The sequence below is a fragment of the Chaetodon trifascialis genome, chromosome 22 (assembly GCF_039877785.1).
Source record: "Chaetodon trifascialis isolate fChaTrf1 chromosome 22, fChaTrf1.hap1, whole genome shotgun sequence".
Classification (NCBI taxonomy): Eukaryota; Metazoa; Chordata; class Actinopteri; order Chaetodontiformes; family Chaetodontidae; genus Chaetodon; species Chaetodon trifascialis.
Genome location: NC_092077.1, coordinates 13,450,109 through 13,476,456, shown reverse-complemented (window position 1 = coordinate 13,476,456; position 26,348 = coordinate 13,450,109). Strand labels below are relative to the sequence as shown.

General features: G+C 43.2%; 2 protein-coding genes across 5 annotated transcripts in view; both read left to right on the top strand.

Moving 5' to 3' along the window:
* Positions 1-19,387, top strand: part of atp2b1a (ATPase plasma membrane Ca2+ transporting 1a) — a 38,649-nt gene extending 19,262 nt beyond the window's left edge. For 2 of the 4 annotated variants that reach the window (XM_070991767.1, XM_070991768.1), the window contains exons 5-22: positions 132-257; positions 2,657-2,818; positions 3,472-3,510; positions 5,606-5,761; positions 5,873-6,087; positions 6,377-6,619; positions 6,711-6,952; positions 7,457-7,694; positions 8,824-9,003; positions 9,089-9,176; positions 9,265-9,371; positions 9,481-9,672; positions 10,470-10,683; positions 10,787-10,998; positions 11,157-11,264; positions 12,619-12,807; positions 13,433-13,522; positions 16,087-19,387. In XM_070991767.1, coding sequence (XP_070847868.1) covers positions 132-257; positions 2,657-2,818; positions 3,472-3,510; positions 5,606-5,761; positions 5,873-6,087; positions 6,377-6,619; positions 6,711-6,952; positions 7,457-7,694; positions 8,824-9,003; positions 9,089-9,176; positions 9,265-9,371; positions 9,481-9,672; positions 10,470-10,683; positions 10,787-10,998; positions 11,157-11,264; positions 12,619-12,807; positions 13,433-13,522; positions 16,087-16,470 — 3,185 coding nt within the window. In that variant the 3' untranslated portion in view covers positions 16,471-19,387. Of the gene's footprint in view, positions 1-131; positions 258-2,656; positions 2,819-3,471; positions 3,511-5,605; positions 5,762-5,872; positions 6,088-6,376; positions 6,620-6,710; positions 6,953-7,456; positions 7,695-8,823; positions 9,004-9,088; positions 9,177-9,264; positions 9,372-9,480; positions 9,673-10,469; positions 10,684-10,786; positions 10,999-11,156; positions 11,265-12,618; positions 12,808-13,432; positions 13,614-16,086 lie in introns of all 4 variants that reach the window. The other 2 variants (XM_070991770.1, XM_070991769.1) reach the window with 2 other exon arrangements.
* A 1,082-nt stretch (positions 19,388-20,469) lies between these two features.
* On the top strand, positions 20,470-26,344 carry mest (mesoderm specific transcript). The gene is made up of 12 exons (XM_070991907.1): positions 20,470-20,716; positions 21,098-21,287; positions 21,876-21,955; positions 22,048-22,125; positions 22,247-22,383; positions 22,497-22,555; positions 22,882-22,922; positions 23,029-23,099; positions 23,191-23,292; positions 23,386-23,462; positions 24,298-24,361; positions 25,748-26,344. The coding sequence occupies exons 2-12, from the start codon at positions 21,134-21,136 to the stop codon at positions 25,863-25,865; spliced, it is 981 nt and encodes a 326-aa protein (XP_070848008.1). The 5' UTR covers positions 20,470-20,716; positions 21,098-21,133; the 3' UTR covers positions 25,866-26,344.
* Positions 26,345-26,348: the final 4 nt, after the last annotated feature.

The window sequence follows — 26,348 nt, the reverse complement described above, 5'->3', positions numbered from 1 at the left end:
TTGTCAAGACAGAATGCTTTGAATGAATATCACTTCATCCAAAAGTCATTCAAAAATATTACACAATTAAAATTTTTTGCACACTACTGCTCCTCCAAATTAAACATGTACTTTGTCTGCCTGTCTTTCAGGTGACCTTTTGCCTGCCGACGGAGTTCTCATCCAAGGCAACGATCTGAAGATTGACGAGAGCTCACTCACAGGGGAGTCGGACCATGTCAAAAAAACACAAGAAAAAGATCCAATGCTGTTATCAGGTAACACAACGCATCAATTTTGCTTTTATTTTTCAAAAGATACTCTTCTTGCTGGTTGTTGCCAGAAGAAAATAATGGCTGTGAAATTTTAGGATTTTGAGTGAAAACAAAACTTGTCTGTAATGCTTGTAGGCATCTGTGAAACAGACTGAGCTGAGTAAATGTAAATAATACAATAATCATCATCTTCAAAATCTGGCTTTATGTGAGTTTAGTCCTTATTAAATTTGATTGACAGATAACCTGTGTGCAGTTTCATCATATTAAAAAGCAGTTCATTTTTTATAGACTTGTAAATTTGGTCACATGCACACAGAGCTCAATACAGAAACTGACCCTAATTTGACTTTAAAAAATTAAATCTGCTAATTAAAATGCCATTGTTCATAAATTGGCTCAATTTTTAAATTGATATTTAATCTGCCGTCTTCAGCTTCTCAGACATCTGAGACTAAAAGCACCCAAAACAGATGTGTGATAGGCTGAAGCGTACTGTCATCAGCGAGGCTTGTTGCTTGACACAGGATGCTTTATTGTGGCCAGAGGGTCACTGGCTCGATGCTTCATCTGTAATGCAGGGACTCTCCCACGTTAGTGACAGGCTAACCGAGTGTTCCGCATTTAATGTTTCAAAAAGTGTTCTGAAATCAGGTAAAACCGGTGAAACCTGTCATTGAATTTTCAGTTCAGTTTTGATTATTCACAAATGAGCCGTCACAGCTGCAGTCTGAAAATGAAAGGCCCCGTAGAGTTCATCAGTATTCAGTGTAACACTCACTGATGATAATTTGCTTAAGCTTTTAAAGATAAGTCTCTGTGTATTCAGCGTTGTGGTGTTAATTTGCATGGCTTTAGTGACAAACTGGATTAGGAATTGAAAGTGAATTGGTGTCCCTATCCCGCTGCTCAGTCTAATCAATTATCAGCCATCCAACACTCCACAGATGTGAAGCTGTAATAGTTCTTGCTGTGTTGAGAGTCCACTCCATGTCCACAAAGCCCCCTCAGTGGCGTGTTTGTGCTGTCAGATAGCTTTGTCGTCACTGCTCCGCGCAGAGTGTGGGGCTTCTGGAGAAACACTTCTTGTTTAGTTCATCTGGCTCTCTGCTGGCACGCCTCCAAGAGAGAGGAGTTTACTCGGCATGTGTGTGTGTTTACACATTGCTCCACCACTGCTTTTTGATTTTCCCTCAGCACAGGCTGTATCCCTTCTGCCATCACTCTCACGAATGAAAGGAAAGCATCCTCTAATTAACACAGGCATGAGAGAACTTTTATAAGTGTTCCACTTGTCTGTTTTTGGTCTCTTCTCTCTGTTTTTCCTCCTCTGTTATTTGCTTTTTCTGTACAAATCAACAAGATTTCCCTGTGTCCAGAAAGGGGAGGGAGACTCAGAGATATTAAACTCTGTTGTAGCCCCTCAGATTTCCTTTAATTCACCCGGTCTGACAATTGGCTTTTGATTAAAGGCTGTTGATTAAAGCTGTGGAGGGGATTTGCATCCGTGCACAGTTCCTTTTGTATTTATTGCCTCCGTTTGAAAACCTGCATTTATTTTCTCCTTCTTGTGTGTAGCTGAACATGCCACTTGAAAGCCTGGCTAAACCACCTTCTCAGTAAGCAAAGGAATCCAGCCCAGCACTTAAGGCTTTTACACACCGGGGACAAAACTATTCGCACTGGCTGCGATGCAAATTTGTGACAGATTGCAGCACTTGTTCCACAAAAGGTTCAAATAAATTTGCACTGGCTCATTCTTCAGACAAAATGATGGCTACAGCATCATCCAGTGATTATTATCTTGTCCTCCTCTTCCTCCTCCTCACTCAACATTTTATTTCGCTTGACCTGGTTCGCTGTCTCGGCCGCGGCCTCTCTGTTATGTTCTGTGTGTGGGGAGGAGCTGAGCGATGCCCTCAGTCAAACACAGGAGGAGAGAGGAGAGGAGGGAAGAGGTGACCAGCGTTGTCCTTGACTTTATTGCCTTTATAATTTTGGTGTCATATAATAAAGGGTGATGAGAGGCGCAGTCAGCAGGTCCGCCGTCGTCATTAGGAGATGTGATGTGATGTGCAACGTGATTGGTTGCTGCCTGTATTTGCTGTATGAAAGCTCAGTTTTGTGTGGAATTACTAATTAAAAAACAACAGTTTAAAAATACGCTGATGTCTGAGTTAATCACATGGATAAAAAGCACCCCCGGTGTCCAAAGGCCGTCTGCACCAAGCAGCGAATAAGTTGGGAATGTATATTTCTTCAGGCTTAAAGCTGCTGCCAAAGTATAAACAGAAACATGGTATAAGTCATCTTGGAAACATCCTGATTTAGAGAGATACTGTACATGCCCTTTCCCTCCCTCCTTTATTGACTGACGTTTTATTTTCCTCCTCTGCCCAAAGGCACCCATGTAATGGAAGGCTCAGGGAAAATGGTGGTAACTGCTGTGGGTGTCAACTCTCAAACTGGAATTATCTTCACTCTACTTGGGAGTGCCGAGGATGATGATGAGGACGAAGAGGAGAAGAAAAAGGAAAAGGAGGAGAAGAAGAAGCAGAGAAAAAGTCAGTATCCTCACTGCTTCTCTCTGTTCCTTTATTTGTGTTGGTATTGATCTGTCCGCACAGCGGGTGGACATGTTTGCACAGACATTTCCATTTTCTGCCACCAGTTTTGCATCTCATACAAAGATGCCATCATCTTCCATTCAGACTTTTTTTTATATTTTGGAGTGGAAAGAGCTCAGCAAAGTGTTGTTGATTTGCTAAGAACACAGGTTTGACTGCTTATGCAAGCATCAGCCTCCTCAGGAGCTCAGGGCTGAACTGCAGCTGATGATTCTTTTCATTATTGACTAATACTGCAGAATATTGTCTCAATTCATTCTTTAGATTATAAAATCTCAGAAAATAGTTAAAAGTACTTTATTTTGTCCGACTGACAGTTCGGAACCCAAAGATATTCAGTTTACTCTCCCCAGCAGAAAGGAAAACCTTTAATTTGAGAAGTTAGAGCCAGCAAATGGTTGGCATTCTCACCTAATATTGAATTAACTGAGTGCTGTACTTCTGCTTCTTTAAATTTGCCCTTTTTTAACTCTGAATTGTCATAATACATGTGCATACATAATATTTTACTTTAGTGGTCAATAGTACAGTTGCTTCATATTACCCACCACATGGAGCACCACTGACTGACATGCTATATTTTTCCACAGACAAGAAGCAGGATGGATCTGTGGAAAATCGTAAGAAAGGTAAGTTGCTGGCCCACACACAAACACACACACACACACACACACACACACACACACACACACACACACACAACCATATATAATTGCCTTGCAGCTTAGCGCCTACTTTTACGTATTAGCCTTTAGCTTTATCAGTGTCTCCCTCCCCACTCAACAACACTGGATGAAGGTTAAAGCCTCAAATTGTTAATAATTGCCTACAGAGGTTTTAGGCAAGTAATGAGGAGTTGCATATTTTTGCATGACCCCGTGTCAGCGTATACTCGGTACTGGCTGTTCTTGCCTATCCATTGTACTGTCTGGCCCTCCCTTCTGTCTCTATCTCCTCTTTTCTCGTCCTTCCCTGGCACATTGCGCTTTGAGCAGCAGGTGCTACTGAATCCAGTTATAGCGATTAGTGGTGAGGAGATTAAAGCCATGCAACAATTCTGGGGCCAGAACATCTGCTTTCCCACCCATTTCTCTCTCCGACTCTCCCTCAGGCGCCCACAATTTGATTTCTATTGATGTCCCAATCTGAACTATTCAGAGTCAAACTGTAAGACTTGCACTGGTGCAATTTCAGACTGACAGCAATGATAATGAGGCTGTTTAGTGGTAACTCAGCCAGCTAGCCAGGCTTGTAGTCCTGCTGGGACACTATGATCAGTAGTGCTTGGGTCTGTGACCACAACCCTGGCGCTAGTCCCTGGTGCACAGATTCCCTCTGCCTGCCAGGAATCAACAGTAATCCTTTAGACTGAGATTACACAGGCCATGTAAGTGCAGAACAAGCCACAGTCCACGGCAGCTGCAGTAGCCCAGTGTTAATGCCCCTCCTCTTCCTGGTACATATATTCACAAACAATACAATGCTACAGTCCATAGCTTTTTCTTTTAGCATTGGCTACCTGAGCATGGGCTGCCTGATATGCTTATGAAAAGCAATGCTGCAGAAATTTCACAAAACACCCAAATAGTGGCAATAATATCAGCAAAAATGACAGTAAGTGAGAGGTTGAGAAGTTGTGTCAGTTGCCCTGCAGCAGCAGTCGAGTCGTTGTCCGGCACAGTGAATGACACGATGGAGACTAGCCCCTGCTGGCCAGCTGGCTGCTTCTCCTCGCTCCTTCACCATTAGAGGCTTTGTGTCTCCAAGGTTACCTGGTTAGATGTGGGTTTGGGATTCCGCAAGGGAGGGTGGTCCTGAGGGATGTTGAGGGAGAGATGAAAGAGATTTATGGGAATTTAACTAGCGACAACCGCTGTGGTTGCTTGTCCTGTGATTCCTCAGACAGATCCCAGCGCTGCCAGCAGGTTAACCTGTTCTTAAATCTCCAGGTGGGAGTGCGGTAATTACACTTCCAAATCTTTCAGCTAATTACTGTGCAGTCAGATCGCTGCAAACATAATTACAGTGACATTTCCCAGGTTCCATTTATAAAGAGGAAGCAAAAAATCATGCTAGCATTTTGAGTGATGTGACATCTCTTCTCCTCTTGGAGGTCACTTTTTGTTTAATCCGTTGGTTTAATCCGCTCCATTGTCTTATACTTGAAATGCAGTGTTTTGTTTTTGTCATGCTGTTCTGCAGCAACTTGCTGTGACTTGATACCTGCTAAAAAAAATCTAGAAAATATAAACTATAATCCAAGCCTCCTCTTGTTCTTCTTAACAGGACATGTAGAAATAAAACTAGTAAAGGCGAAAGTACCCAAATAAAATACTCTTTGACCACATAGTGTTTGTTCATTCACTGGTGCACAGCAATGTTTTTTTTTTTTTTTTTGGTTATCTCAGGTCTTGTGAAAGTAAGCAAATAGGCAAATCTGAACCGGCTTCATTTGAAGCCTGATTGAAGAAGCAGCTCTTGTGTGTGACTTATACTGATTTGGTTCAACTGCTGGACTTGTTTGATCAGAAATCATTTCAGACACATGCGCTTTTCAGAGATCCTGGAATTTGTTGGAATATGTTGCTTTTGTATAAAAATCTAATTGTGCACATTAAATCTGTGTGCATCACTTGACACCGCTAAAATGTAATGGTCGATACTGAAGTGCAGCCATTTTTCGATTTTTATCATTTCGTAATTTATACTTGTTCTTTGCTGCAGCTAAAGCACAGGATGGTGCTGCAATGGAAATGCAGCCTCTGAACAGTGACGAGGGAGCTGATGCAGAGGAGAAGAAGAAAGCCAACCTGCCAAAGAAGGAGAAGTCTGTTCTCCAGGGCAAATTGACCAAACTAGCCGTACAGATTGGCAAAGCGGGTGAGCTGAACAAAAACACTTGAATGAATTGTAGATAGTTAAACAATTTTATGTGCTTGTTGACTCTTGTCCCTTCATTAACTTCATTTTATTGGCTCTTGTTCCCCTCAGGACTGGTCATGTCAGCCATCACTGTTATCATCCTGGTGGTGCTGTTTGTAGTAGACACCTTCTGGATCCAGAATCTGCCCTGGGTCAAGGACTGCACACCCATTTACATTCAGTTCTTTGTGAAATTCTTCATCATTGGCGTCACTGTTCTGGTGGTGGCTGTTCCTGAAGGGCTGCCACTTGCTGTAACAATCTCCCTGGCGTACTCCGTTAAGGTAAAGTCCTCCTAGCCAAGTGACCTGTGTCCAGTGCTGACCAGCTTATACGTTAGCCTATTAAAACTAGCAGGCCAGGCTATTAAGACAAGGAGACTTGGCTAACTGATGCACTAAAGCCAAGCTATGATCCCCTGTGCTGAAGGTGTTAGCCAACAGAGAGCTTTATCCAATCAAGAAGCTATTAATTTCAATCTTGTAGCCTTCAGATGCATTTATTTGGCCTAGACGTTAAAATGAAATTTCACTCATGCTGAATTTAGGTGGAAATTATTTTATCTTCTGACAGAAAATGATGAAAGACAACAACCTGGTACGTCACTTGGATGCCTGTGAGACTATGGGCAACGCGACCGCCATCTGCTCTGACAAGACTGGTACGCTCACCATGAACCGCATGACTGTGGTGCAGGCCTTCGTCGCTGAAAAACACTACAGGAAGGTCCCCGAACCCGAGAACATCCCCTCCTCCATTTTAGACATCCTGATTCTGGGCATCGCAGTTAATTGCGCCTACACTACTAAGATCATGGTAGGCCAGAGAAAAGCATCGTGGCTCTAAAATACACCCTATATTACCGAGAACACTGCCTTACTTACTGTTTTCCCATCTTTTCCTGCAGCCTCCGGAGAAAGAAGGGGGCCTGCCGCGGCAGGTGGGCAACAAGACCGAATGTGCCTTGCTTGGCTTTTCTAATGACCTGAAGCGCGACTACCAGGCCATTCGCACCGAGATCCCTGAAGAGAAACTCTACAAAGTCTACACCTTCAACTCAGTCCGCAAGTCCATGAGCACTGTGTTGAAGATGGCTGATGGCAGCTACCGTATGTTCAGCAAAGGGGCCTCGGAAATTCTCCTAAAAAAGTAAGAAAATGCTTCGGTTGATCTTCTTATCTGCGCTCCTCTTGGAATGTTATATTGATGGGAAACGTACTGATGTCTGATCAGTTCTACTCAATAAAAGGTCCTGTTCCAACTGGGCAGACGTTGCAGTAAATGATACGTGTAATGGCTTAGGCAGCTAAGAAGTTCAAGTGCATCCCACCCAAGCCCCTTACTTTGCGACTTAAAAACTGGCGCTGAGAAAATGAGCCGGTAACAACTCTGTAAGCCTCTTAACCAAGCAGGCTTCTTTTTAACCCACAGAGGGCTTAGTGTGACTTCTTACTCCTGCAGCTCACCATTCAGATGCTTTGTCTTCTCCTCAGCACTATCCCATCAAAATTATTTTCTCCATTCATGACTCCTTACCTATATTATCTCCGTCTTCAACTGCATTACTCACCTGTATCTCTCTTAATGCCTTTCTTCCTTCTTCTTTCAGTCCTCCTCTCTACAATATACTATTAATATATTTTCACCTCCCAGGTGCTATAAAATCCTGACGGCAAACGGTGAGTCCAAAGTGTTTCGCCCACGGGACAGAGATGACATGGTGAAGAGGGTGATCGAGCCCATGGCCTCAGAGGGCCTGAGGACCATCTGCCTCGCTTACAGAGATTTTGCTGCCTCTGAGGGTGAACCCGACTGGGACAATGAAAATGATATCCTCAGTGGACTGACCTGCATCTGCGTGGTGGGCATTGAAGACCCTGTGAGACCTGAGGTGAGTGGCGAGGTTACATCAAAGTTGTTTTAATTGAAACAGGAAGAGAGAACTTAGTTTCATAGACAGAATTGCTTGCGTGTTCACTGAAAGTGCATCAATATCCATGCAGCACTTAAGATAAACTGCTTAGACATGGAGGAAGATTTGCAAAGTCAAGCAGCTCTGTGCTACTGTATTTTGGGCCTGTGCTGTTGTCTTTATTGGCTCTGTGTATGTTGTGCTGGCGTTCAGTAACCAATGGTCAGGTGATGCTCAAAGAGTAATAGTTTGTACGACCTGTTGTCCAAAAAAAAAAAAAAAAAAAAGGTCCGACGAGCCACACTCTCCTGGAAGACATTCATACTCTTGCACTTGACAGAAATAGTTCTGTCAAGAATGAAAAAAGAGAGCTAGAGAGAGAAGTTTAAACCTTGGCTCCTTTCTGACCTCCACACAGATGATCAGTCACATGTGAAATGAGTGTGAATGTCAGGATTTGGGTTTCAGAAAGTTCCAGTTCAGAAGCAGTCCCGAAGACGCATACTGGCAAACTTAATGGTTTAGCTCACTCCACTGGACTGTTGGGCACCAAGGCTTCCTGAGTGAAGCAAGAAAATCGAATGTCAGGACATGCTGCATCAGCCATTTTTAAACAGGACAAGTGGCTCCACTTTGGCATTGGCATCAAATACTGAACCAGTGCAGAGTTACGACTTTGAGGCTTTTGAGGGAGTGGTTCCACAGTGAGGCATCTAAATGACTGTTTGAAATAGAACTGGTTCATTAGCTTGCTAGATGGTCAACTTTCCTCTTCAGTTTACTTTGGCTCTTTGTCATTTTGTGCTGGGCGGGTAGCACACACTCCGCTTGTTTGCTGGCAACAACTGGTTTGGAAGCAGCTTCAGGGGAGCAGTGAGACACCACCATGCAGTCTCTATATGAATTTTAACCCAAATAAATTCTAAAGTACATAAATGCTGCATAGAGCTGAGGAGTTTGTCCTTATTAATGACTCCTACAGAAAACGGGGAAGTATTGATTCAGTGTTGAAAGACAAAACCATAGCTTCACTAGAATTATAATTTTAATATCCCCTGTGATATGCAAAAGTAACGTGCATTTCCATTGCGTTTCCACATTCCTTCAGGTCCCAGACGCCATCAGGAAATGCCAGCGTGCCGGCATCACGGTGCGGATGGTGACCGGGGACAACATCAACACAGCTCGAGCCATTGCCACAAAGTGCGGCATCCTACAGCCTGGAGACGATTTCATCTGCCTGGAGGGCAAAGAGTTCAACCGAAGGATACGCAATGAAAAAGGAGAGGTGGGCCTGAGCAAAATACCGTACCTCAGAGACTGTTGAAAATGTGCTGTTTGGATTCTATTAGGGTTTTGTCTCATGTTTCTAGATTGAACAAGAACGCATTGACAAGATCTGGCCCAAACTACGAGTACTGGCTCGCTCTTCCCCCACAGACAAACACACCTTAGTAAAAGGTACTTTAGTTTTTTCTGGTTTGGTTTAAATATATGAAAAATGTCTTGTTGACTCTAGTTTTGATTTTGAATATTCCTGTTTTTTTAGGTATTATTGACAGCACAGTGATAGAACAGAGACAAGTAGTAGCAGTGACAGGAGATGGTACGAATGATGGTCCTGCCTTGAAGAAAGCAGATGTCGGCTTTGCTATGGTGAGTTTTCTCCACGTTTACCGTCTTTAGTTAAAATAGACGTCTAGTCCAAGAAAGATGTGTTATGATCAGACGCAGACAGATTCTTGACCATCGTTTTTGTCTTCAGGGCATTGCCGGCACAGACGTGGCCAAGGAGGCGTCCGACATCATCTTGACTGACGACAATTTCTCCAGCATCGTCAAAGCCGTCATGTGGGGGCGCAACGTGTACGACAGCATCTCCAAGTTCCTCCAGTTTCAGCTCACTGTCAATGTGGTGGCTGTCATCGTAGCGTTCACTGGCGCCTGCATCACACAGGTTAGCACCAGCAGTCTTATTAAAAAAAAGGCATTGGTCTCTGGTGTGAAGGTGGTTAAACTGTGAAAAGTTTTGTTCGCTAGTTCACACTTTGACTCACAGGAATGGAGTTGGTACAGCTGGCAGCAGCAGACTGAAATAACTAAAGCTTAAATCTGTGAAGTCTCAGTTCTCTGTATCTTTGTGGAGCAATAAAAGGCGAGTCAAAGGGGAAACAGCATCTAATATGAAGAATCATGTGCTGATCACCTTCAAATTGGCTCATTTACTATGTTCTGTTTTTAAAGCGGCCCATTCATTGAATTTCCTCATGCATCAGAAATTATTAGCACCTTAATGGTTTTTTAATTTTGATCTTTTGGAGTCTACTCGAGCTGTTTTCTGCAGCCTAAGGCAGTGAATTAAGTGTCTTTTGTATCTCTGCCAAAGTATCACAGATCTGTCTTAAATATTCAGTGTATTTCTCAAACATAATTGTCTTGATCTCCATAAAAAGCCTCTCCTGGAACCTCAGCTCCTCATTTTTTTGACATTGGTGTACACAAACCAAGTGTAATTTTTTTATCTATCTTCTATCTTAGATGAAACACACTCGTACTGCCACAGCTTATAAACATGCACTCGAAGGAAAAAAAAATTGTTTTCCATATGCAATTTGCTTCATGTCATTTGAAACATCTCTAATAAGAATTTCCTGGATGCTTGAGATGTTACAGTATGTGTGACAGAGACACGAATCCTGTGGCTGAGTTATTTTTTTTCTCACCCTAATTTGGTGCCCCTCTCTCTACCTCCAGGACTCCCCGCTGAAAGCAGTGCAGATGTTATGGGTCAACCTCATCATGGACACCTTTGCTTCACTCGCCCTGGCCACAGAGCCCCCCACAGAAGCCCTGCTGCTAAGGAAGCCATATGGCCGCAACAAGCCTCTCATCTCCCGCACCATGATGAAGAACATCCTGGGCCAGGGCGTGTATCAGCTAGTCATCATCTTTACTCTGCTCTTTGCCGGTAAGAAGCCATTCTGGGTGTAGTTATTTAGAGAGCCAGTGGATTTTTGCATGTATCCTGGATAAAACCATAATTTATTTAAACAAATTATCTCTGACTGTAGGAGAGAAACTGTTTGACATCGACAGCGGCAGGAATACACCCCTCCACGCCCCACCCTCTGAACACTACACCATTGTCTTCAATACTTTTGTAATGATGCAGCTTTTCAACGAGATCAATGCCCGAAAGATCCACGGTGAAAGGAATGTCTTTGAAGGCATCTTCAACAACCTTATCTTCTGTAGTATTGTCTTTGGTACCTTCATTATCCAGGTAAAGTAGACTGGAGAGTGTGGCTATCTTGTTGGGTTTTTGTTACTGTTCGTGGTGACTCATGCATAAAAAAAAAAAAGGATGACTGGTCTCACAAAACCTACAAATGTTAAAAGTTTGCACTCTAATTAATTCCACCTCTCTTTATGCTCCTCTAGATCGTCATTGTGCAGTTCGGAGGGAAGCCGTTCAGCTGCGTTGGACTGACCATCGACCAGTGGCTATGGTGCACTTTCTTAGGCTTCGGCTCTCTTCTATGGGGACAGGTATGATGTGACTTCAGCTGAGCTTCACCTTCAGTTGGCCAGATACAGAAATATGGTAGAACACTGCCCCCCTGTGTTGGAGTTGACTTAGTGGCTGTCAAACAGTGGCAAATAGGTGGAACAGTACGGTATGTTCACTTGCTCTGAAGAGGTGGGTAAACTCCCACACTTAAAATTAATCTTCGGTCAGTTTTGAACCAAAAAGTGCATAGCTTTAGAAGACCTTTTACACTGGTGCATTCTTTGCTTTCAAAACTAATAAACAGATGTTATTTATCAATGTTGTTATTTTAATTTAGAACAATTTTGTATAATACTTTGGAGTTTATTATTCCAGTTTGTTTGCCATATTATAGTTCAAATTAATTGTCTGTTTGTCAGAGATTGAGGGTTCCATGCCACTGCTGCTGAAAAAGGCACCGAGTCATAATGGATGTTTGATGTAGTTCCAGTTTGCTCTCACTGCCCACACTCATCCGACAGAGCAGCGCACATAATATGTCATTATCCACTCTCGTCAATTCAAAAAGAGCGACGTCGCCAACGTTTTCTGACAAGACACAAAGCAACAGGGCCGCGCTGAGTGCTTCTAAGTTCAAACAGCTGACAGTTGTAGAGCCGAGAAGGCGGCTGTGTTGTAGGAGGACCAAGATTACCAGTTCCAAACCAGAGATTGTCCAGAGAAAAGGTCTTTCCATTAACCAAGGTGCTGGCCTTAGAAGCAGAGACGGCGTCTGTGAGTGCTGAGCTGCTGCTGCCCTCTGCTTTTAAATGGATGCAGAAATGTTACTTTCCATAGGTCCACGGTGTGCAGTGAACAAGTTCAGCACAGACACATTTATTCGTACTTATTTTTCCTTTTATATACTTAATCTACTTCTGTGCAGTTGTTCCTGTGTCACGTGTGACACAAATAAGCAGCATTTGAGAATCTTAAATCAGAGAGCGTTTTGACATTTTTGCTTGAAAAATTATTGAAATTCTAAGTCGATAATATTATTCAGTGACTAAGTGATGAAGAACAAGCGAAGAGAAAGAGGAAAGCTTTGAGACACAAGAACAGGTTAAAAACCGATGACTAATTCCCAAGAGGTCCTGAATCAGCTCTCATCAGATCGTCATGGAGCACTTAGGTAGAAGTTACCTTGATGAAATACTTGGTCTGAGTGAACCAGGTGACATCGAACTGAGCGTCTCACCTTTGTCAGGGCAGCTAACCTTCAAGGTCACTGGCTGCTTAATATCTGCGATGGACCCAGAAGTGTGGCGCGTCCTGCCATCATGAAAGGTCACTTCATCTCGCTGAGCAGTCTCATAAATCAGCGCTGCTCATGTAAATCCTCATGTCTTCCAGGTAATCTCCTCGATACCCACCAGCCGCTTAAAATTCTTGAAAACAGCGGGCCATGGCACCCAGAAAGAGGAGATCCCAGACGAGGAGCTGGAGGAGCTGGAGGACATGGATGAGATTGACCACGCTGAACGGGAGCTCCGCCGAGGCCAGATCCTCTGGTTCCGAGGCCTCAATCGCATCCAGACTCAGGTAACAATCCACAGACCTTCCCGTGTTGCACCGTACACCGCACCAACACCAAGGGAATCAAAAGCCATAAACCCTTTAACTCTCTATTGCTCCTCCAGCTTAAAAATCTATGTTTTGTTCTGTCTCTCGGCATTCTCAAAGAATGGCTTGTGCCCTAAAAACAAAAGCCTTCCCTCTAATTTTTCTGTTCTGCTTCTGAGCTAAAGCGGGTTCCTATGCCTATTTCTGACTCGGTTCTGAACCGATCTGCTAAAACACGACCAGTTTGAAGGTACTGATGAGATGCAAGCGAATTGGATTGGACGGAGAGCACGCTAGAACAGCTGAATGTCAAAGAAAACTGGCATGGCTATAGCTGGAAGTACTGAAGGATTCTGCAGAGAAAAGAGTGAAAGTGAGGTCAGATTTTGGAGGCGGAGCTCCCTGCGATCAGTGCCTTTAAACCCAGCTATCCTCCTTTTCCTCTCTCTTTTAACTATAATGCCTAAATCCAATTTCCAAGTGACATTTTTTCTATGGTTGCTGGTGCCTTTTCTTTATTTTTCTCTCTTTTCTCTCTCCTCTGGCTGTGTTGTGTTTTATTTCCTCTGGGCTTTCTCCTGTCATGCTGTCTGATTCTTTGCAGATGGATGTAGTGAGTGCGTTCCAGAGTGGAACTTCCTTTCAGGGGGCTCTAAGGCGGCAGGCCTCCAACTCCAGCCAACAACAGCACGATGTAACCAATGTTTCTAGCCCTACACATGTAGCCTTTTCTACTACTACCACTACTGCCACTGCCGCCAACACCGCTTCTGCCACTGTGGGGTGTGAGTGCGTGTTCTCCTCTAGTGCATGAGACTTTTATTCTTCTGTTCTTCTAACATCTTCCTCCTCCACTCTTCTTCTCACCTAACGTTGACACTTTTACTCTCTCATGCTTCCTCCTAATGTCCCCCCACCCGTTTTCTTCAAAAAAAAAAAAAAAAGACACCAAAAAAACCCCACATCTTCCATATTGCTTCGATAACACTGCTGTATATATATGTACCCTGTAACCAGGTCGCTTCTAGTGTCAAGGTGTTTTCTCTGTGTCATCATGTTTTCTGTTCTGCTTCTGCTTTGGTCTCACAAATGGAAAGGTTTTACTCGTATCTTCGGGGGGGGGGGGGGGGGGGGGGGGATGATGTGTATTTACTATTTGACCAAAATTACATTCTGGATTGACAGTCACCAGGTTTGTCTGCAGCTGCCTCAGTCTGCTCTGTGCCCCTGTAGCACCCATGGGTCTGTGTCACAGCTCTCTAGTCCCTAGACGGGTAAATGTTTTGAGTATACGCCCATGATCACGGTCTAAAACAATAGAGACAAACCATGACGTGGACCTCCCTGTGAGGAAAATCTATCCGGTGTCAGTGGCTGTCTTGTCAGTCGGTGGTGAACTAATGACCTTTTCTTCTCCAGCTGTGGCTGTTTTCTGAGTGTGTAAAGAGAGTGGGTGGCAAGGGAGAGGTGGATCAGCAGCTGCAGCTGATAATGGCACAGGTTGTTGGTGTGTTTGGATGCAAGGCTGTGCGTCATTTCAAAAGGTCTGGCAGCTTTCCGTCAGGCCAGTGGCCCATTCGGCGGGGAGGGTCGCGACGTCGAGAGCGGAGCGTTGGATGACGTTATTTCCAAAGGCCTCTCTCTTTACCGAGCCCTTACTGGTGGTGGCTCCTGACGGCGAGTCTTTTTCTCCCTCAGATCCTCCCCAGGCAAAGACCGTCTGACCAGCAGTGGATTTTAAATGTCTAACAGATGTCAAAAGAAAAGCGCTTAATTGAATAAATGCTCTTGAATGTAAAAATGTGGTACTTTCCCAGACACATCAACAGCAGATGCAGTGTTTTTCCCTGGCATATAGAACACTTATGCAATGTTACAGCAATGGTTTAGATCTCTGTCTCAGGTGGGACTCCTTTAAATCCTTTGGACGTGACGTTCAGGGGCCTGCAGGTGATTCCCTTCTAAACACTCTTTTTCCTTTCAGGTGCTCTGGAGGAGAAGCTTTTGTTTGTTTCATTTCTATGTGCATACTTGTTTGTTAGCAGAAAGTGTCCACCTGGCAAAGTGTTGCCTGAAACGAATGAATACCACTGACTCCCCACATATTCTCCTTTAGATTCTGTGAAATGTGTCATGGGCTATACTCAAAGGTTTACTACCATTGAACACAAGGTAGCGCCGCGCTCTGCATGGGTTCAAAGTCTCTGGTCTCGTTTGTGAGTTTTTTCTCTTTGTGCTGTTTTTGACATGTTAAACCAGCTTGTAGACATGCTTGGCTGCCGCAGCTTTTTTGTTTTTACTTCACAAACATAATCTATAACTGACCACCCCTCTCTGTCTCTCCTCCTCTGTCTCTCTCTCTGTCTCTCATCCTCTGCCTCTTTCTTCCTGTCTTGTCTTTCTCTCCTCACTCTTTCCTAAGCATGTCCAACAGTAGTAAACTCTTGTGTCCAGCCTCTGTCCTTCTTGGATGTGTTCTTGTCCAAAGAACAGCATTCCTTTTGTCTCTTGGTTTCCTTTTTGCATTTTGATTAATCAGACAAAGGCCTCTCCCAAATGTTATGTATAATACTACTACTGTACTCACAAAGCAAAACAAAACAAAAAACCATACATGGCATTGGGTTTGACACTGGTTTGTGCCCTTCCCGAGACATTGGCTGATTTCTTGAAGTCACCACATGAATTTTAAGTATAGTCTTTCTGCAAGCACGGAGTCGATCGTCAGGTTTGTATCCGCAGGATGCAACTCAAGTTTTCTATCTCTCAGAAACTTTATTTTAATCAGCGCTGCGCTCTGAACTGGCCTTTTTTTAAAGTCATATTTTATGCCTCAGGTCTAGCTCGTGCCTGAGAAGTGGGACAGAGGGTGACTTAGAGAAACAGGAAGTGAGACTGAAATGCTCCTGTTTCCACTTTTAAGCCAGTATAAAATTTTGCTGTGGTTTTGAGGCTAACATAGTCTAGACCATGGCTGAGGACAAATTACTACTTCCACTTCTACTTCAAACCACTATTCTTAGTTAACAGGTTACAAGTTGTAAATTTACAACTCACCATAACTGCTCATCTGCACGTGTCTCTGAGAGTTTCCCCCCTCACTGATTTTTTGCCCCTAAAACTCACCTATTATTGACCAATAAAACTCATTTATATCTGTGGTGTTACAAAGGTGATGAAGTTCAAGAGGTTGCGCGTGTCATTGCTGAATGTGACTGAATGCCTCTCCTGCTCCCTGTCCCTTCTCCCTCCCTCCAGATCCGGGTGGTGAATGCATTCCGCAGCTCCATCTCCCTCTATGAGGGGCTGGAGAAGCCCGAGTCGCGAACATCGATCCACAACTTCATGACCCACCCCGAATTTCGAATAGAGGACTCTGAGCCCCATATTCCCCTCATAGACGACACCGACGCGGAGGACGACGCTCCCACCAAGCGCAACTCCGCCAGCCCCCGCAACGCCACGCCCACGCCGCCCTCACCCACGCCCGCCACCACAGTCCCCACCGCGCCACTCTCTCCCTCCCCAAACCAGAACAATAACGCTGTGGAGAGCAGTAACCACCTCCTCCCAGAGGGCCCCAAATCAGGAACCCCCTCGGCCCCAGGGAGCCCCCTACACAGCCTGGAGACCTCCCTTTGATCTGACCCCAGCTCCACACGTCACCACCACTTTTCTGCCCGCCACCAAGGAGCTCAACTCAGACAAAACGAAGGAACACTTGGAGAGGAGAGACGAAGGGCGAGAAGGAGAGCGGAGTCTTGTGTGAGCTCGGCTTGGGCTGGACTGAAAGAACAGCAAACATTCAGAGGAATGTACGGCTTGGTGTGGATGCTTTGGTCTTCTTTTACTTTTGGTTCTTCTTAATCCCCCGCTGCGACACGAGGACTCTGTCTCCACCCCTCCCTCCTTGGTAACTTGTTTTTCTCGGTAAACAAGGGGTGATTATAAACTCAGATTGAAAGTGACCTGTTTTTATTATTCTATTGTTATTATTATTATTATTTTAATTGAGAAGGGGAGGTCCTCCTCCTGGCTTGAAGATCGTCTGTAAGAATTCTGAAAGAAACCTTTAGCTTCTCTTTTATCTGAATGGTGTTGTATATTTATCTCTTTGGCCCTTGCTCATTCAAAACTTATTTCTGCTCCATTGGCTGTTAATATTTTGAGTTATTTATGTTTTTGGAAAAAGCAGGTCTGTTTACAAAGTTTGTAGATACTTTTTTTCTGTTTGTAGGCAAAAGAGCTTCCTGATGTATGATGCAGAAAACTGGGACAGAATAAAAAATGAATGAGAGGATTATTTCAGATACTGCTGTATTTTCAGGAAAAAAGGGTGTTTCTATTGAAACTTAACTATTTTTGCCTGCAAGTTTTATTTGTTATATATTTGTAGATAAATGTAGAACCTTCTAGCCAAACCGATAAACACTAAGGCTTGTATAGAAAAGAGGTCCATGAGGCGAGGTGTTTTCACAGGAGACGGGACGGGAAAGACGATTCGGGCCTCTGTCCACTAACATTGCTATAAATATTTACTTCTTCCATTTCTTTGATAGTTTTCATGTGCACAAAACCTTCTGGAGTTCTGGATTCTCTTTTCATTCATTATGTTGTGTTCAAGGATTTCCACATGTTGAAAGGTTCACTCATTAAAGGGAGTTAAGTATATATCTGGGCCTGTATTTAGCAAGCATCTCAGGATGAGACCTAGAATCATGCTGAAAGTTGGACGAGGAAACAAAGTCTTACCTCAGAGTCGGACACGAGGTCCTCACCAAGCCTCCTGCACTCACTTTCAGCACAAAGTAGAAGTTCTCGTTTTTAGATTTTTGTGGTTTGCGCCCCTTTGGACCGTACAGTGACCGTACAATCTTCTCGTAGTTAACATTAGTTACATTTAAAAGATGCTCATCCAGATTATTAAAGAACAGCTTCACTCGTGGGTGTACGATAAGATCATTTAAGCACATTCAGGCTAAAAATTTGTTTTTGCCAAAACTCATAAAAGCACTAAAATGACTGACAGCTTTTTTCTATGACCACTTGAGTTCAATCTAGAGCTTTATTGCGAGCTAATCAGCCAGTGCGCCTATTTATTTTTCAAGAATTAGTTCATATAGACAAAACGTGAATGTGCCTTGGCTACGATAACAATTTAGACGATGCTTTGATCGTTTTCCACCTGCAGGCAACTGTTACTCCTACAGCTAAACGTAGGACCAAATACGCCTCATTCTGATAATCCTGGGCCAGTTATGACTTGAGTTTCATGGATGCTTGATAAGTATGGACCCTGGTCATCATTTGTAACAAGAAAAAAAAAAAAGTGGTGCATTTAATTTCTTCTTTTTTTTTCTTTTTTTTTTTTCTCAGCAAAGCATTAGCCCCCTGCCAATGTACAATATTGACATTTGTTTACTCAGGCATAGAAAAAGTATTTAATTTAAAAGGAATCTATAAAGAAAGAACCTTTTAACTTCAGACTTTGTGTATTTAGATAGTAAAACTTTGTCTTGGTCAAAAAGCAAGTGAATTATTTTCATATTTCATTCAGTCTTTAAGATCACGCCTTAGGGAAAACTTAATTTTACTCCTCCGATTTCTGGTTTGTTGAGATTTTAAAAATCAAAAATGGAGGAGGGGAAAAGGCTTTTTTCTTTTTTTCTTTTTTTCTTCAACCCTGTCCATAAGACTCCTTTCACCATGAATAAATGTTGCTGCATTTGATTTGTTTGTAAAATATTTTTGACACCTGTTGTACTGGAAACGCTAAAGAATTGGACATGTGCATTTTTCAAGAATAAAGACTAGGCATACACTGGTATCTATCTGCACAGGGTACTTTATTTCATAGCGTTCCTTGGGGGAAAATAATTTTGATACAAATCACAATAAAAAAAGTGTACCTTTGTATTTTTATGACAATACCGATGATACCTTTCATCGTACTAAACCAATTTTGGATGATTTGACACCGATCACATTATATGGGGGGGGTTTGGCCACTAAAATGTGTGTTGTTCTGGAATATTCATCTCAGGGTGCAAATGGTGTGAAAGAGAACAGGCCTCTTTTAGTTTGTATATTACCACACTCGATTCAATGTTTGGGACGGTGCTCGTCAACCGCACAGGATGACTCGGGCAGCAGGCTGCAGATTCTTCCTGCAGCCTTCTGGCCGTCTTCACCTGAAGGGCCGTGGACAGGGGAAGGAAGTGGAGATGTTAAATCACAGCGTTCTCTGAGGAAATGGTTTGTTTTCCTTGTTTTACAGATGACAAAATAGCAGCTAGGATTGCATACGAAGTGAGAAATCCAAAAGACAAGCGGAATCCATACAAGGAGTTTGTTCTGTAGCTTCTTCCTGTAATGGGAATGAATGTTTTTCCATCTGTTTTATGGATTATTATTTTTTTATCTTTTAACATTTGGAAATAAGAGTACTTCATGTCTGTTTATCTTGAGCATTTTAAATGGATATCGTGATTGGATTTACATTTGAAACTTGTCGAGTAATGTGTATGGTTTTTAAAAATAAAAAATGTATTTAGCCTAACTGCAGGGCCATGTTTTTCATTTACCGTGCAGGATTTATGGAATGGAGTTATGCATTGAAACGTGGACGCAGCAGAGTGAAGACTGTTTCTTTAGCCAAAGCAAACAAATGCTTTGCAGAAAATCTGTGTGATTTTTCTCACAAGAAAGCTCCTTTTCTGCAGAACTGCATTAGATTATAGCTAACAAACAGAGGAGCCAAATATAGTGTAAACTCACATTCTCTGAATATCCTACATAAGCAAATATATGTAATAGCTAACATTACCTTTTAATTCTTAAACATAAGAGCTTTTTTGTAAGATTAATGGACAGACATTATTTAGAAAAGCTATTTTAGGTATTAACTGTTAAAAAAACAAAAATCTTATTTGCAAATAATGCCTAATCCAACTAATATCTGTCACAAATACAGTGCTATAGCCATTGCAAAAGGGTTCTTTTGGATGTGTATTTGTCATGTATGAACATACATACAATTCAATGCATGTATTTGTCTTAGTCCGTCAACATGGATGAAACAAATACATATTTAAAAAATTCTGTAAAAAGCATTTGCTGTTTTTTCTTTTTTTTCTTTTGCACAATTATAGACCATAATAACATTAATTTTATATCCTAATTGCTTGCCTTGCTGAACTTACTGGTGTGAAGTGGGCAGGAAAAAGGTCATGTCATGTACTTCAGTGTGCTAATCAGGATTTTAATCAAACTGTGATAACATCTGGTTTGATTCATGATGCCAGCACTGTCAATACTAACAGTTTTTCCAAATTTTAACTTCAATCACAGCATATTATGAATATTTAATATTATACAGAAAAGATTAAGATTTAAAACCAATTTTTTATGGGCTTTGAAAGTATTTTTTTCCCAAATTATAGCTCTATAATTCCAAAAAGTTAATAAGTTATACAATTATTGTCAAATACTTTTCTGTTTATGTTGATTAATGGTCTTTTAATTTCTATCTAGATATAATGTATTGAATTTAATTATATGTCGTTACACTACCAGTCCGGCAGAGGGCAGCAGATTTCTCTCCGGGTCTTTACCTGTCACTCTCCAAACAAAGATTGTCTATTGAAAGGATGACTGAGCTGCTTTCGTCTTCTTGGCGACTAACGCCAACAACATCAAGTACGCTGCTTCCTTTGCCCAGTGTGGAAGTTTGGGAACCCGGAAGTAGGAAACGAGCGAGACGTCTGCTATTTTTCTCCTCTCTGCAAACCGTCTTTCCCTTCCGCTTCACAGGAATGTATTCTGCAGTTATGGATCCTGAGCACAGGGCGAAGGTCTGACAGTGACGGTGACAGGTCGCAGCATTTCTGTAAGTTCTGGAAACTGCTACCGTGTGACATTAACGTAATACATATAACTAGCACAGTAGTATAAGCAGTATTAGCGGAGGAGAGTTAACGGTAGAGGTGTTTGGCTCTCGTGAGTTGTTGCTTTCTCCCGTGAAATCCACCATTTTTAGCTAACTTACAATTACGTTTTATTTGTATTAGAATGACAGTGGTGTAAGTCGTCTGCACTGGCTTTTCTTGGCCGTTTCTTGTCATCAAACCCCCCACAGATGTATATTAGCTTATCATATTGTATTACAGTCTGCAGTGCAGTTAGCCTCTGAGCACGCCTCCATTCATGATCAATCACCTGCAGGGATTGTCCGTGAACAATGTTGTCTTTTGTTGTCGCCATCTCCCAGAGGCAGGAATGAGACTCCCCCACCGCTGAGCTCAACATGAGAGAGTGGTGGATTCATGTGGGTTTGATCTGCATCCCACTGGTAGCCGTCTACCTGCACATCCCGCCCCCTCAGCTGTCACCTGCCCTGCAGAAGTGGCACAACGCCGGGGAGGTCTTCGACTTCAGGGGCAGGCAGATCTTCTACAGAGGTGAGGGGGGCTTAATTTACCTCCATAGGTGGTCGGAGTGGAGTAATTTTGGACTGGGTAATCCATTTAGTAGCTTTCAGTCATATCACATGGTCTTCATCAGCAGGTGGGTGGGTGCTTATTAATGTCTAACCTCCCCCTGGCTCCTCTCCTGTGAACCTGTCCCGTTTTTGTCGTCCCTGGAGTCAGAGTCCCCCCCTGCTGTCCCGGGTCTGACAAGGTCTTGAAAACTTCCCCCGGTGGTCCAAAGCTCCTGTGCTAATGGTGTAAACAACACCAGCTCTCCCTCAGTACTCAGCTAATAGGACCACAGTTAGCTGCACGGCTAGCTGAGCTAACGAGCCGACATCAGCTCCAGTTAGCAGCAGCTTGTAGTTACTCTGGTGATCTGCTGCCCCTTTTTGTTTGGAGGGGCAGTTCTTCCATATTGCACCTTTAAGGACTTCTAATCATTGCTGGTGTAAAAATGCACTTAAAGGATGATCATGTGATATGACAGAAAGCTCAAGAACAGCTACTAAATGGACCCTGTGGATTCTTAGCTGCTGTTTCTGAGGTCAAGACTCCTCCTCTTTGCCTCCAAACCAGATTCCTATGGTGCTCTGGGAAGCTCCGACGTCGTCCTTCTTCTCCACGGCTTCCCCACCTCCAGCTACGACTGGAACAAGGTGCCCGCCGCATGCGCTCGGCCGCTGATCAACACACACCTGTTGTAATGTGAACCAGCCAGAGCCCAAACTTGTGTGTTTTTTCCACACAGATCTGGGAGCCGCTCACCCAGCGCTTCCATCGAGTCATTGCACTGGACTTCCTGGGTTTTGGCTTCAGTGACAAGCCAGTGAGTCGAATTAGTGACAGTGCCATGAGATTTGTGTTTATCATGAAGCTCAGTTCATGTTTCTTATATTTCCTGCACGATGCTCTGTTTCTTCACTTACCCAGAACTCATTTTCTCCCAGCGGCCCCACAGGTACTCCATCTTCGAGCAGGCTAGTGTGGTGGAGGCCCTGGTGGCTCACTTGGGTCTGAGCAACCAGCGTGTGAATCTGGTGTCCCACGACTATGGAGACACTGTGGCCTTGGAGCTGCTGTACAGGTGTGTGTGTGTGTGGCGGTGTATTTATCCAAACTGTCAAAAGCAGTGTAAAATGATGTATTGCTAACCAGCCCCCCCCCCCGCGTTGTTCCTCTGCCCTGCCAACAAACCAGGAGTGACCAAAATCGCACAGGTCACCTGACCTTCAACAGCCTGTGTCTTTCTAATGGAGGTACAGTGCCGTTTCTGTTCTTTGCTCGTGCCTTTTCTGCACCCACAGCAGGGATTTTATATCCTGTAATCTGTGAGGGAGTAAAAGGATAAACCAGCCTCTGAACTGTGAGGAATTTCTGCCTTTATCTTTTCGATATCAGTTGTGTAAATTTGTTTGTTTTATTGGACTGATGGTGGGACAAAACAAGTCATTCTAAGACGTCACCTTGTGTTCTGGGAATCATCTGTTGCAGCCCTGCACTGAAATAATTGAATTAGCACCATAATTTTACCCAAATGCGATCGTGCTGTTGTTGAAGTCACAGTCAGTTTTTTTTCCAACAGGATTATTCCCAGAAACACATTACCCACGGCTGCTGCAGACGGTAAGTCACCTTTTGTTTTCCTCATCCTGTGTTTCAGCTCGTGTGGAATTGTGGAAGATTTTAAAAAGCTGAACGTGATTTTTTTGGGTTGTTTTGTCTCCAATAGCTTCTGAAGGACTCCAGTTTTCTGGCTCCAGTTCTGATGCGTCTCACCAACTATATGATCTTCCAAAAGGGGTAAGAGAGCCAGGTACTGGTCCAAACTGGGAGACTGTGTGTTCGTGCATGAATAGACTTTTGATTGGTGTTGTTTTCTGCTGACTGGCAGGATTGGAGAAGTGTTTGGTCCGTACACGCAGCCCACAGACGCTGAGTTCTGGGACATGTGGACGGGTTTACGCTACAACGATGGAAACCTAGTTTTGGACAGGTGTGTGTGTGTGTTTGCTTGCTTTGAGTTGAATTATCTTTCCTGCTCTTCATCTCTGTCATTTCTGATGTTTGTCTTCTCCCTCTCACTTAGTATCCTGCAGTACATCAACCAGAGATTAAAACACAGAGAGCGATGGGTGGGCGCGCTCACTTCCACCTTCGTCCCATGTGAGTTCACAGTTTCGTCAGACGTTGTGATGTGCGTGTTGATGAATGAGAGAGGAAGCTTTTCTGTGGAGGCCATGCACTTCCTTAAGGTGTAGTGACCCAGCAGCTCGGCCAGAGGGCCACTGATGCAAAGCTGCTTAGCCTACGAGGAGAAGCCTTGCAGTCCATCTGTGATCCTGAGCTCAGGAGAGGGAGGTGGGGGGAGGGATGTGTGCTACTGACACAGACCTTGAGGCTCGAGCCAGGGTTTGTGAGGTGAAGGTGAAACGGTTAAAAGTATAATGTAGCATCCTGCAAGATATCAGATTATATCTGCACCAAAAACTCTTCGGCCCAGACTGAAATATCCCCACCGTTTAATTTGTCCAGTATGACCAACTACCTGAAAGCTAATGATGCTCTCAATTTGCAGCACTTTAATGCGAATTAGAAAATGTTGCTAACTTGCTAAACTGAGATGGTCAACATTGAAAACATGATACCTGCTGAGCATGTTAGCATGCTGATGTTAGCATTTAGCTCAAAGTACAGCCTCACAGAGCCGCTGCTTTGTCTTTATACCTTTTTGTAAGAGTTCACAGGCTGAAGGAATAGTTCAGGTTCTCTGAGGTGGGGTTGTATGAGGTGCTTATACACAGTCAGTGTATTATGCAGTAGATAGTAGGAGTAGTAGAGCCCTTTTCTTTGGTGCTACTCTCTGCTTCTCCAAACTGAGCATGCTGACTGCCATGTGCTGCAGCTAAATTATGAGGAGCCGAGGAGTGTCTCCTTTAAGACACTTTTCTTTCACGTTTCTCAGCGTTCCTCCATCTTTTCATCCCTCTTTGTCTTTCAGTGCACATGATCTACGGCCCCCTGGACCCAGTCAACCCTCATCCCCAGTTCATCCGTCTTTACCAGTGAGTGCCCCCGCCGCTGATCCTTAAACCCGCGTTCAGATTACCTGTAATACGCTCATCTCCTGCATGAAGTGCAAGAGAAAAGGATGGTTTTACGTGTGGTCTGAATTCTTTTCTTTTCTGCTGTTCTCTGTGATTTGCCTGTAAGTCAGGAAAAAGGTCTCACTTTGCAAATGCATGTTCAAAATGAGTATTGTATTAAGGAAATTGTAGTTAGAGGCTTTGCGTTTGGCCTTAGAGGAGTTTCTGGTAGGTATATACTTTTTTTTTTTTCTTTTGGTCACCTGTTATGCCTCCTCTCTGTCAAATAGATCTGACACTACCAATTGCATGTGAAGGAGGTGGTGTAGAGGTAAAGAAAGGGGTTAGGCACCTGAAGACTGTGGGATTGAATCCTGGGCAAAGTCAAGACAATGTTAGGCTTTAAAAATGGGCTTTTTTTGCAAAAAAATACAAAAAATTGTCAATTTTTCTTTAATTCTTCCTTTGCTTTGCTTGACTCTTCACTTTCACCATTGCTGTCTGTTTCATTTGCTCTCTTCATGGCACTTTGGAATCTCATTTACTTAGTTTATTCACTGCGTTCAGTTATGCCACCATGTTTCTGTACTTTCACATACAGTTTGGAATCTTGTTTGTTTTTTGCTGAGTGTCAGCACAGTCTGTCCACCATCTTTCATTAGTTTCACCCCTTCTTTTGTTGTCTCTGCAGAGACTCAGCCCACCATCTTTTGTCAGTTTCGCACACAGTTGGGAATCTCATTTGCTCCTGAGTGTCTCCTCAGAGTCTCAGCCCAGCCTCGAACCGTTAACGTCACACCTGAGAGGCGCACACTTTTCCGCTCAACCACCGTCTTTCGCACTTGGTTTAGTTCGTTTTCACTAGTTGTCCTCATTAATGCAGCAGTGAGTGTTTGAGAAGACAAACTCAGGGATAAAAAAATGCCTTAGGTGGGATTTGAACCTGCAACCTTCAGAGAATGAGACCTCACACATGTCCACTAGACCACAGGAGAATTGCAGAGGCATCATCGGTTTATCTTCTTTCATAGCGTGTAGTCAGAAATATGGGTTCGCTCTTGCGATTGTCAGAATGAAAGTAATACAAAAGTTTGTTCTTCAGTGCCTTTTCATCTGCACTCAAACCTTTTTTTATCCATCAAAAAAAAAAAAAAGATGGTATCAACATTGTGTAGAAAACAATAATCCTGCAATATACGTCCATGCCTGGATTTGAACCCACAAAATAATGATTTACAGTCAGCAGCATAAACCACTCACCCACCAGAGGAATCAGACACTGAAGCATCATTCCTCACTTCTAGTATTGATATCGTTTGTCTGTGATGATGTCACATGTCTTAAATATGCATCTTGCTCCTGCAGGCAGCTGGTCCAGAGGTCAACAATCACCATTTTGGATGAACACATCAGTCACTACCCTCAGCTGGAGGATCCCACTGGCTTCCTCAACGCTTATTTCAACTTTATTCACTCTTTCTGAAGAGGAACCAAATGCAGCACCTGTGTTCAAGAACCTGCGCGAGCTGTTTGGTACTGCTGCAACACTTCAAAGTGATAAATGACCTTTCCTGATGATTCTCAGCAGGATAGACGCTGCATGTGAGTGATTTCATCATAAATGCTGGGCCAATTTACCAGCATCAAGCCCTAAAATGTCAAATACTGGCATTGGAAAAAAATCAAATGTGACCTAAGACATGATTAATTGTACTTAATGCAACTAATTGACTAAGCTAATGGAGACTGTTCATTTATGAGCTCTCAGAGGAAGCATGACAGCTTTTTTTTTGGTTGTGTGATCACTTCGGGACACTGTTTTCAATCCCTCTATCTTCTGTTGGTTGTGGATTTCTGCAGTCAGCTGCACTCTGAGGAAATTTTGATATGATTTTCTACAGTTCTCTTGATGTCAATGAATTAACTAAACGTTAACTTTTCTTCAAATAAAACTAGTTTTGTAAGA

Bases quoted from the DNA above. Each gene is read 5' to 3' on its own strand.
- mest (XM_070991907.1), top strand. From the start codon at position 21,134: ATGAGAGAGTGGTGGATTCATGTGGGTTTGATCTGCATCCCACTGGTA. The intron at 22,126-22,246 runs GTGAGTCGAATT...ATTTTCTCCCAG, and splicing joins TTGGCTTCAGTGACAAGCCA to CGGCCCCACAGGTACTCCAT. The intron at 23,293-23,385 runs GTGTGTGTGTGT...CCTCTCACTTAG, and splicing joins GGAAACCTAGTTTTGGACAG to TATCCTGCAGTACATCAACC.